This window comes from Cucumis sativus, chromosome 6 (assembly GCF_000004075.3).
Source record: "Cucumis sativus cultivar 9930 chromosome 6, Cucumber_9930_V3, whole genome shotgun sequence".
NCBI lineage: Eukaryota > Viridiplantae > Streptophyta > Magnoliopsida > Cucurbitales > Cucurbitaceae > Cucumis > Cucumis sativus.
Genome location: NC_026660.2, coordinates 3300122 through 3312540, shown reverse-complemented (window position 1 = coordinate 3312540; position 12419 = coordinate 3300122). Strand labels below are relative to the sequence as shown.

At 34.6% G+C, this 12419-nt stretch overlaps 1 protein-coding gene across 9 annotated transcripts in view; it reads right to left on the bottom strand.

Moving 5' to 3' along the window:
- LOC101207000 (eIF-2-alpha kinase GCN2) overlaps window positions 1-9497 on the bottom strand; it is a 61419-nt gene extending 51922 nt beyond the window's left edge. For 2 of the 9 annotated variants that reach the window (XR_004217599.1, XR_004217598.1), the window contains exons 1-5: window positions 8778-9495; window positions 6733-6801; window positions 6589-6648; window positions 6402-6507; window positions 2324-2428 (exon numbers count right to left, since the gene is read on the bottom strand). Coding sequence is in view for 7 of the 9 variants with exons in the window: in XM_011658253.2 (XP_011656555.1) it covers window positions 2324-2428; window positions 6402-6507; window positions 6589-6648; window positions 6733-6801; window positions 8778-8911 (474 nt within the window). In the remaining 2 variants the exon portion in view is untranslated. Of the gene's footprint in view, window positions 1-2323; window positions 2429-3999; window positions 4142-6401; window positions 6512-6588; window positions 6649-6732; window positions 6802-8777 lie in introns of those variants that run through there. The other 7 variants (XM_011658253.2, XM_031887739.1, XM_011658252.2 and 4 more) reach the window with 7 other exon arrangements.
- Between the last annotated feature and the right edge of the window lie 2922 nt (window positions 9498-12419).

Below are 12419 nucleotides of genomic sequence, written 5' to 3'. Positions count from 1 at the left end.
AGAGAGATCAGCCCCTTCAACTTCTTCATTATTTTTGAAATCAAAACCATTTGGAAACCCCAAGAACTCCTCACTACTCACACTAAATGGAGACTACAAGCTGTGCAACAAGCTGGGCATGATCGACATATTTGCTCCAGCTTGTGGGGGAGTGTTATAATATATATATTTATATTTATATCATATGTCCTTTATTGTAATTGTACATAGTGTCTAGGGTTTATTTTATTCTCTATATAAATATGTAACTTTCCTTTGACTCAATATGAATAAGAAATATACTTCTCTGAATTCTAGATTACAGGGAATACCTATCCAAGAACTTTTCAGGCTATTAGCCCTCCCAAACCAAGACCACCATCCAGTTGAGAGCGGGAGACCCTATCCCATTTTACCAAATGGTTAATTTTGTTGCCCGATTGACCTTCCCAAAAGAAAATTTCTCAACAACCATTCCAAAGAGGAAGCCACCTTAACCGGCATTACATAGAGAGACATGTCGTAGGTTGGTAAGTTTGCCAAAACCGATTTACATAGTGTTTGCCTCCCCCCTCTTGAAAGATTAAATTCTCCTCCATCTATCCAATTTTTTATGAATGCAATCGATCACTAGTTGCCAAAAGTTTTCTTTCCTCAGATAACCTCCCAGAGGCAGGCCAAGGTACATAAAAGGAAGCTTCTTGGTCTTGCAACCTAATTTTCCAACCATGTAATTAAACTTAGCTTCAAGTTAGTCCACTAAGTGTTAATTTTTACCAGTTCATTTTTTGTCTCAAGCACCATTCGAACAAAACTAAGGTATCCCTTAATTTAAAGTGCATATCCTCGTCATATTTGCAAAAAAAGGAGTGTCATCAGCATATTGGAGGTAAGGAAAGTGAACCTTCTCTTCTCCCACCATGAAACCTTTGTAAAGCGCATTTTCGTAAAGCTTTAAAACAAGAGCTCCCAAGACATCAACAACTAAAAGAAACAGGAAGGCAGATAAAGGATCCCCGTCTCATGCCTCTTGATGCCAATATGCGACTGTGTGGTTTACCATTAATGAAAACAGAGAATTTTGTGTTCTTCAAGCAGCCCAAAATCCAGGATGTCCATTTTGGGTCAAAGTTCTTGCTGTACAGTATTTTTTTCTAAAAAGCTCTAATCCACTCTACAAAGACTTTTTAGAGGTCACGTATCAAAATCCACCATTTCTTCATTTTGGGTCAATGTTATTTGGCTTGTTGCTTCTTTTCCTTGGTAGAGATTTGTATTAGTGGCAATAAAAAGAAAAACAAACATGGCTTTTCAAGTCTCTTTACATGCAACACACCTATTCAAATTAAGAAACATAGCCAAGCACTTTGTTGAATTTTGCTGTGGTGATACCCACAAAACACTAAGTCCAATAAAAATAACTTTTCTTGGCAAATTCCCTTTCCTGTTTGCTTCAGAAGTTTCAGACCTGTCATCATGATTTATAAAAATCCAATTTGCCTCGATAGAAAAGGCACAGTTTCATTATATTTAGGGAGTTTGGGACTTGGAATGCTGATTTTTTTGGGAGAATTGAGTTAGTCGTTATTCTATCAAAAATGAAGTCTATAATTAATATGAAGTGCAGAGTTGTAAGATGGAGTTTCTCGATAATGTGCAAAATAGAGAAAAAGGAGAAGATGGAGCTACTCAATAAATCTTTTATTTTGTTGTTATTTGATGGCTTGTGTTTTTTAGCATTGGACACTTTTCATTATATCAATGAAAAGAAGAACATTGTTTCCTTTTTCTTTTTTTAATAAAAAAAAAGACATATATCCAACTTGCCTTTCGATAGTGGTTACTATGTTTGGATATTTTGGTTGGTCCATGGTAATGTTTGAAACCATTAATGATACTTTTGCACCAGTTTCTGTAGGACACCCTTCCAATTGTGTGAAGACGACCTTATGGCTTGCGATCAATAGTATTTTTTGGAATCGCAAACGAAATGGAAGAGTTCCGGCTCTGATAGTTTTATAAATTGACTTTGTTTCCAGCTTCTTATTGGTGTAAATGCAAAAACTCATTTAATGACTAGTATTTCTTTCTTTTTTAATTTCTAACAGGAGAGCTTTCTTGAAACACACCTTTTCGTGGTTGTGTGTTCATAACCTCCCTCTTTCATTCAGGAATAAAATTTGTCTCTCCCCTAAAAATAGACTTTAAAAAATCAAAATATCAGGAAAATGATATTGAATGAAATTTTAAAGAAGAAATTATTTGAACACATCGTTTTTTAACAGAAATTTAAACATATTTTTTGTCTTTTTCTTTTTTGTTAAACGAATTTGACATATCTTACTGATTCATTTGATTCTCCTATAGTTACTATTTCTGACAAGAATTCCTGAGCAGCCTCTGCCAAATTGAAGATCATGATCCTTCCATCTCGAGCATTATAATTAGCCTGGAAAGTACAAACAATTGTTATCTTGGTATGAAGATTCAAAGACGCGGAAAACCATAAATTTTAAGTATATCTATTAACAATCAACCATAGTAAAGGAAACTTCTAAAATATATGCCGTATGAAGCAATGTAAACTCCAATTGTGCTCTTCCAGATTCTTTAACTTTTATTTTTCAACAAGATACGGAACTTTTTAATTAAAAAAATAAGAAGAGACTATTGTTCAAGAAAACAAACTCCAAAATGAGTGGAAAAAAACAATAAAATCAGCCCAAGCAAAGCATAGAAAAGGCAAACCAACAATCAAAATAAAATTATTACGTAAATCAGAAAATCAAAGAAATAAAAGCTTTCCAACTGCTGCGGTAAATCTCAAACAACCAAATAACTTTGAGAGAGAGAACACCAAGATGAAGATTTGGGGGCACGCTAATTCCTTTAACTGTCGTCTTTTTGAAATGGAAACACACCTCTTTATTAATAATAACAATGAGACTAATGCACAAAGTACAGGAGAAATATACTAAAAGCTGAAAAGGACTAAAAGAACAGTGAACAAAAGAACCAACGAACTGAACGAAAACTTCTAAACCTCGAATAAACAAAAGAAAACAAAGTACAACGTAAACTTAAAGAATTTTTAAAACAAAGCCCAAAATCCAAGATGTCCATTTTGGGTCAAAGTTTAAAAATGGATGGAGAGGAAACACCAAGAAAAGGTAAACAAACAAGCTGCTTCAAGTCTGAAGTGACAGAAACGATCCCGAGTCCGGGAAGCCTCACTGAAAACTTTCAACCCAAAAGACTGCAATCCAATAATAATTGTCTGATGAGACAGAATCAAATTTACTTTTAGGACTCAAACCAAAACTATTCTACATTTCTCATGAAAAAGACTTCAAGTGATCTGGAATTTCACAGTGTTGTGCTTGTGAGGGAATCATAGAGGTCTGCTTTTTCAATAATTAGATCCTCCTCTGACTGAAACTGGGAATTTAGATCAGATTCTAAAGGATTTTTAACGACTAGACCTCCTCCTCAGTTGAATTTGTCAAATGGTCGGCTTCCTCGCTACTCAGACTACATGTAGTGTCAAAATCTGATTCACAATTCTTTTTTAATGGAGCGGTCAGAGATTTGCATGGAGAACCTCCCAAAAACTTCAACTTTGAGGAAAGTAAGGAAAAAACATAATACTTAAAACGTGGATGAGGTGGCCTAGGCGGGTCTGACTTGGTTGAAAAAGAAGGAGCTTGAACGTAGGAACAATTTACCTCCAAAGAATCAGGATTTTGGTCTAAAGTCAAATTTGCCTAGGAACAATTTACCTCCAAAGAATCAGGATTTTGGTCTAAAGTCAAATTTGCCTAGGAACAATTTACCTCCAAAGTAGTATCCTTAGAGATTTTACTAGCAGATAACAAATTGCAAACTAGTTTCATGTAGGAGGGAATTTCTCCCCCCTTTCTTACAACTTCTCCAATTTGCAGGTTTTCCATGAAGCTTCCAACACATTTCACGTGTATGTCAGGGTTTATTACAAGGGACACACCTAACTTGAGGCTTTACCTGTGTCTTGTTAGAGTGTGTGTCTTGTTAGAGTGATCAGAGGTCTTCATGGTTGTTTATTCAGCCACCATCGTAGAACTTTCTACTGAGTCAATAGCCTTTTTTCCAATCATAAGATTCCTGCGGCTTTCTTCCCTGCGAACTTCAGAAAACACATCATTAATAGATGGAAGAGTGGTTTTTCCAAGTACTTGATCTCTAACCTCATCAAATTCAACATTGAGGCCAGTAAAAAACTTGTAAATATGACCGTCTTCTACAATTTTCCTGTAATGCTTTTGATCATCTGCAGACTTCCACTTGTATGAATCAAAGAGATCCAGGTCTTGCCAAATCCTTTTTAGGGTGTGAAAGTATTATGTCACTGAGTTACCTCCTTGGAGTATATTTCCTAATTTGAGATTCAACTCAAATACTTGTGATTGATTGCCCAAATCAAAGTACATATGTGTCACACTATCCCACAATCATTTGGTTGTAGAGTAAATGTAATTGCAGTTGATGTTTTCAACCATGGAGTTTACAAGTCAAGTCATAACCATGGAGTTTTCAGCATCTCATGTAACAAGCAAAGTTGGGACAATTTTCTTTCTTTTTTTCGAAACAGAGACAAGCCTCTTTATTAAATGAGACTAATGCTCAAAGTACAAGAGAATTATACTAAGAGCAAAAAAGAAAAGAAAATAAAACAACCAAACAAACTGCCAATACAAGAGAAAAATAACCAAAACAAACAAACGCAAAGAACAAGCTAGAAAGGCGAAAACCAACAGAAAAAATGAAACTAAAACAAAACCAAAACGAAGAGATCTGAAAACAAAGCAAAACGAAATAACTCTCTCAAAAGGAAAACATTTGAAACTAGAGACTAGCAAGAAGAAGCAACCGACAAGCACAAAGCTAACATGCCAAAGTAGTCCAAATCCTAGAAGAGGCACAAAAAAAAAATTCCAAAAACCAGCAACAGCTAAAGGTTGTACATTACCGGACAGTTTTCTCTCCGATAATGTAGCCAATTTTCCCTTGTTCACGAATATACAACCTAACACTTTCTGACCAACAAAGAAAGTTGTCTCTGTTAAGTCAGATTGTGGTTATTTGGATTGTGGGGCTATTGGAATGGATACGATTGTCGACTTTAACCATAAGTGACTTAAACATGGCTGAAGCAACAAAGTTAAGAAAACAGACAAAACAGATCTGGAAAAAAAAAGGATCAAACTCATCACCGCCAGCGAACAGTAGCAAAATCAGTGGCGGACATCTCAGACAAGGGCGATCGGCAAAGACATGAGAAACCACAAAAAAACCCACCAAATTACAGCAAAAACACAAGAAAAACCAACTGCCGGCAATGTCTGGCGAGCTGGCGGCAGTGGCAATGGGTCAGAGTAGATCGACCGGCAGCGACGACCCTCAAGGCAACAGCGGTGGCGGGAGTGGCGGCAGGGAGCTATAAGGGATTTTTAGGTTTCAATGAGTTAGGGTTTTTAAGGTTTTCAAAAAAATATATTTCTTGTATCTTTCACAAAGAGGAAAGGGTTTTCTTGAATAGAAGAACAACCCATTACAAAGAAGGAAAAAATAAATTTGGGTAAATATAATACCAATACAATAAAATATAATAAAAGAAAGGAAATAATCAACATGTTCGATAATGGAAGCAGTGAGAACATGGTGACTTTAAACTTGTGAAAGCACTTGATCTTAAAAAAAAATCTGCATTCTCAACCATAAAAGATTGGATGGATTAAGAAGGGTGGTGAAGCTTAGATAAGTTCCATTTGCACCATCTCTCTCTCAATTGGTAATTTCTACAAAGATCATATTGTATGTAACATTCTCGATATGGAAGCTTGTCATATCTTGTTAGGAAGGCATTGGCAATCAGATCTACAAACTATTCACAAAGGAAGAGAGAACACGTACAAATCACCTATGGCTAATCCCCCAAAATCCAATGGCTTGGCCACCACTCGCTGCCTTAGTAGAGGAGATTCCTTCCATCATCAGCCCCTTCACATAAGAAATCCCTCCTAAACTTCTCCCAAGTCTTATTGACAATAATGGGCACCCCAAACAGGGAAAGAAAAGGTTGTTGCAACATTAACTACATAAAAACCTTTGTTTCAGAGTTGCCATATTCAACCATTAAAATTTTAACAATTTATCGCTTTAACCCTTGTATCCTTTCATTTTTTCTCAAGAAAAAAAAAAGTTGTTTCCATTGGAAAAAAAAGTAATTGATCGCTTTAAGGAAAAAAGTAGGGCCCAAGGGAGTATTTAAAACAATATTATGAATTGGCACAATTACTAAAAGAAATGTCATATCTACAAAGGTAATTCTAAAAGATTAAGAAATAATCAGGTGCATGTTTCATCAAATAACAGCTAGCCTGTACCTGTTCGTGGAGAAGAGAAAGCAGCTTTTCAGTGTCACCTTTTGCCAAACCTCTCTCTGGGGTTATAAGCAACTTTGGGCATTTGTATGGGTATCCAGGCAAGTACCTAACTAATAACAAAAAGAAATACAGATTTAACTCGGCAGCTCAAGAAGAAAAACAAAAATAAAATTGGAAACAGCCATACTTCACCGAAAAAAGAGCAGATACATCTCGATCTTCGAACCCCATGTCATTTGAATATGGTCTGATAGCCAAGGAAAAATTGAAGCTCAAGACTAAAATATTCTAATTCATCTATATAGAAAGTATGGTAGAATACAAGGCATACTTAAGTTTGATGGTAACTTGAGGGGATGGACCAGTGACAACTTTGCAGTCTTCTTGAAAGATCGCACACCTATAAACAAAATAATGTAGATTTTGATTTGTAGTTTTTCTTTCTTTTGAAACTTTGTCTCCTCTCCATGGGAGGAGGATAGTTTACCTCTAGAACTATATCAATTTGTATAACAATGCTTTCATTGAGAAACATGAAAGAATACAAAAAGGCACACAAAAACACAAGCCATAAGTAAGTAGACTTTCAGATCCTCAGGATTCCTCTTATCCATATTTTATATCAGTTCATTCATATATTGCTCCTAAACTCGGGTGTATTAAGACAGCTCACTAAGAGGTTTGATACAGTTTAATGACTTTATAGATTCGGCTAATATAATGGAATTTCCCCTACAAAATGGCAAATTCACTTGGTCAAGAGAGGGTGGCACAGTTGCAAGATCGTCGTTGGACAGATTTTTCATCAATAATAAATGGGATAATGAACATTTGTCACAAAATGTTGGTCCTTAGTTTTTCAGAGATTGCTGAACGATGAAGAAATCCAAGATTTCCAACGCCTATTAACCCTCATATCTTAATTGGATGATAGGAGAGTTTGGTCATTAGAGACCTCGAGTCATTTCTCAGTTCAGTCCCTATCGAATCACCTCTCTCCTTCTTCCCCTTTGGAAAAAGATTGCTTTAAAGCATTTTGGAAAACCAGTAGTCCAAGGAGAATAAACATTCTGGTTTGGATTATGGCAGTTGGTCTTCATAACAGCTCCAAAGAAAACTTCCCAATAATTGTTTGCTGCCATCAGTGTGTCCCCTTTACTTAAAGGATAGTGAGCATCTAATGCACTTATTCATTCCCTGTCCCTTCTCATCTAAATGTTGGTTTAGCATCTTTTCTATGGTCAAAACAACTTGGGTCTCTGATGGTTCTCTAAGCACCAATGTGTTTCAATTATTGAGGGGGACCCGTTTATCAAAAAAACCTTTTCTAATATGGGTTAGTTTGATAAAAGCATTACTAGTGGAGATTTGGTTTGAGCGCAACCAATGTATTTTCCACGATAAAAAAGGGATTGGGTTGACATCGTAACACATCTAAAAGAAATGCAGCAGCTTGGTGCTCTTCGAATGCTGAATTCAAAGAGTATTCAATTCAGGACATCTTACTCAACTGGATGCCTTCATCTGAAGAGAACCAGGGCTGTTATTTTCCAGATTGCTTGAAGAATTGCTGGGCTTTATTTTGTATCTCTACATATGTTTTATTACTTTTCAGCTTTGCATCTGTCTTCCGATAGGTAGTTTATATTGTTATTGACCTTAGTATCGTTCTTTTATTTCGGATATGATGAGGGTACTATGAGATGTCCAGGTGCACCTACTGATCCTCTCTCCCTCTCTCTCATTTCTAGGTTTCCCTATTATTCTCATTGTATAACTCTCTTGTACTTTGAGTTTATTATTAATAAAGAAGCTTGTCTCCGTTTCAAAAAAAAAAAATAGCTCACTAAGAAAGCCCAGAATACTGTTGTTAAAACAGTTTAGTTGTTAAAGATTCATTTTAGTTGTACAGTTTCTGTTAAAGAAAGAAGTTTTTCTGTTCTATTCATTTCCCATTATAAAAGGAAATGTCCTATACCTAAATAAATCAATCTCTAGAAACAATTCATCCAAAAGTTTCTCACTCTCTGTATTTCTTTACCCTTTTGCTGCCCTCTCTTCATGGTGTTACAGTGCTTATCGTTCAGAATGATAAAAGAAGGAAAGTAACCTAATGCCAACCAATTAGAAATCAGGTAGGGTATGACATAAATGAGATCCAACTCGTTGTAATTTATTATTAAAGATTGGTTTCATAGGAGTTGAATCTAATAAAGGAGAATAACAATGAACAATAAACAATAAACAACAAATAATAAATGAGTCACAAGTTCGCCAATGAACAACTTTGCTAGTAGATAAGAAGCATGGAGCAAACACCATTAACATAACAAAATCACTGAACAACTTTGCTAGTAGATTTAAAGAGGGACTTACAAGGCAGTCATCTCTTCTGTGATAAGGTCGCTCTCTTCACCACTGAATGAGTAATCAGTCAGTGGCGTCCTTCCCTTGCTCCTCTTCCCATCCCTTCCCCCACCACGCCGTTTCTTCTTCGAACTCTGCCCCATTTCCAATTCCAAACATAAAACTCGACCCGTAAACTCACATTCACAACCCCACGAGCATATCTCGTGGAAAAATACTCATGACCACGCCATATCTATCTTCCATTTCACATCAACCTCTCTTACTCTCGCATAGGTCTAGTCCAAAATTCAATGAAAAACCATCATTCAATACATATGCATAACAATAACAATCTACATGAGAACCTTCAGCTGATCCGATGAAATGAAATAACCTCAAAGTGGAAAAACTGAAGTTCTGTGGCGTTTTGGAGTGGCAAGAACGAGGGACACACGTGAATGAAGCAGCAGGAATACGCGGAACAAAAGTCAGCTGAGATTGAGATAAAAAATGAATGAAATCAAACGGATATTCTTAGACGGTGGGCAGCTGATTTTGATCCTGCTATGATTATAAATTCGGAATTCGATTTCTGGAAGACTCCGTCGTTACGTTCATGAACAGACGAGCTCCTACGAACCATCCGTCTTCCAATTGCCTTCAATGGCGGCGCCAAAACCATAAAAAACTGTAGGATACACTTTGGGAAATTTGACGAAAATTAGTCTCTTCCAACAAATTCCAATATTCGTTTTTATGAAAAGTGATCCTTTTTTTTAAGTAGAGGTCCTGTTTCTTTGTTTCACGTGTTTTCCAAATTGCACATGTCTATTTAGTTATGTTTTTCACATCTTTGTTGTAATAGTTTGCAAAACCAACGATGACCGGTAGAAATAAGAGACTCTTTGGTTGTGTGCAAACATGTAAAAGTCCATAACTAATACTTATACTCCTAACCCATAAATAAACTTATTGTGTTATGTCATAACCCTAATCCTTCGACTTGTGTCACAACTATTGGTGGTCATATTTATGAGACCATTTTCTCAGTTTAGTGGTCATATCTGTTGTAAAAGTAACGTAGATGACGATCAAAATGACTTATTGCGTCGTGACGAATCACTACCCTGAAAGTAAATTTGGCCACATTGTTGTGCTAATCATAATGTCGGTTGCTCCCAAGGTTAACACAGCTTCCTACTTCTGATGTGCACTCGTCGAAAATAGAAACAGAAGCGATGAAGGAACTCACTCATAACTATTTGTATTGGTAGAGAAAAAGGTAGAGAGGAGGAGAGGTTACGAATAATGAATGAACACGAACTGGATGAGGGCTCTATTTATAATAGTTCCACTGAACTCCCATATGAAGTTTCAATAAAAGGAAGGCATGGAGGAAAGATCAATAGTGAACGAACTGGGGCGTGGAACGTGGAATAATGACAATTCGAGACAACTAGAGAACTGGCTCGAACTGTGACGTGTGGCAAAACGTAGGCGACTGTATCACTGAGCAACGCGTGATGGAGCACTTAAGGAAACCAAAAAAACTATTCATACGAGTATTAAAAACTACCACCTTATTCAATTTTGTCAAAATTGAAGATAATATTTCAGTTTGATCATTTTTTTATCTCTTCCTTCTAGTAGGAGCTTTGGAAAATCATTTGCATGTAAGTTCAAATTTCATCTTGAAAAATGATAAATCAAATGGAGCCAAAATCAAGAAGTTGTTCCTTGTCATTTTGATTTCAACAAAATTAAAATTAAAATTTGAGACACTCTATGACTCCAAGTTTTATTCCAAATTCGAATTTGGGTTAAAAGGATAAAACCTCATATTCACCCCAGTCCTCAGTCCTTAAGACTATCTCAAATTAAAATTTGGTCGTATGGCACATTTTATCAAATCCAAATTTGGCTTTCATTCAAATTAAATCGTGGATAAAATCACAAGTTTACTTCAACTATAATTTGGTCATATTCTAAACTTTAAATTTTCGTACAATTCAAATTTTACTCCAATTTCAAGCCAAGCATCTTGAGTAGAAGTTCAATTTTACTCCAAAATAAAATTTTGAATTAAGTATCTTTACTATTTTATGACTTTAGAATGCAAAGGATCGATTGGGATCGTGGGATCGAATTGGTGACCGAATTTATGAGTTTTCTTTAAAGAAATAAGAATATGAAAATTTTATTTAATATAATCTTATTCAAATCTCCATTCTAACTTTTAGATATTTAAATCTTATTTAAATATAACTTGATTCTAAAAAAACTCGTTAAATATATTAATAAAAGCTAATTCAAACTCTTCGAATTTCGATCACCCGGTTCTAAATTTTATTACCATAATGAGCTAGTAGAGGGATCTAGTGGATATATAGATCATGAACTCCAACGATTCGAGATTAATTGGCTAGACTCTTTTAGATCACACTAATCAACTTTTGTTAACTAACAGGTCATTCCACTAAAATTCTGTAATTACATTTTCCTCACTATAGATATATTTATGTCTATCTATAAATTTTGTACGAACGGTCATATTAATTATAAAATAATATTTAACCATTTCATAATTAATTAAGTTGAACATTGATAATTTTAATTTTAAGTGGTTTTTAAAAAATAAAACAAAGCGCGAAAATAATTACACCGTATATAACAGTTTTAAAAAAGAAAAGTACTAACAAGCCCACAACGTGAAGTAACAAAAATATATTTGCGATTAATCGATCACACACGCTTGAAAAATAATTTTATATAAGTCTAAACGATCTCGTACCTAGTCTAAACAATTTATTAGCAAGTCTAAACGATCTGTTAACAAATCTAAAAGATCTTTTAACATGTTTAAACGATCTTATATCCTTGTACCAAGTTTAAACAATCTTGTGCTCTTATACCCAACCTAAACAATGTTGTACCAAATCTAAACAATCTATCAGTGATAATGGTCTATCTAAGATAGACAATTGATCATTTAGATAACGATACATGACTGTTTAGATCATGTACCAATACCATTTAGATCTTGTACCAAGAAGAAAAAAGAATATGGTAAATGAAGAATAAGGAAAAAATTATGGAAGAGGAAATGAAGAAATTGGTAAATATTTACACAAATAATCACAATATTGTAAAATGAAAAGAAGTAATAATATGAAAAAAAATTAATAGTACGAACAGGAGCTGAATAAATCGCAAAAGAAGAAAAATAAAAAAAAAAAGTAAAAGATTGTCCGCATTATTCAAGAGCAAACCTGAAATTTATAAAAATATCATAGACTTTTTTATTTTGTTTTACGTGCCGAAAATATTTTGGTGTTTTGTTATACTTATGAAAATTAGTCTTAATTTTAATTAAATAATATCATTCAAACTATTTACAAAATATAGGATTGAAAAAAAAAAACATAAATAAACGGAGGAAAGTTTGATGAATTTTGTAAATATTTTTAGTGTTTTTAAAAAATATAGTGAGGTAAGAAACTATTCTAAAAAATGAGGTTGCTTCAAAACTACTGACAAAAATATGGTAGTTTTGACCTCACATCTTCTTTTAAATTATATATATATATATACATATTCATTGTGGGTTCCATGATTATTTTTCCATTATTTATATATTAGTGGATCATATACCTTCTCTTTTTCATTATA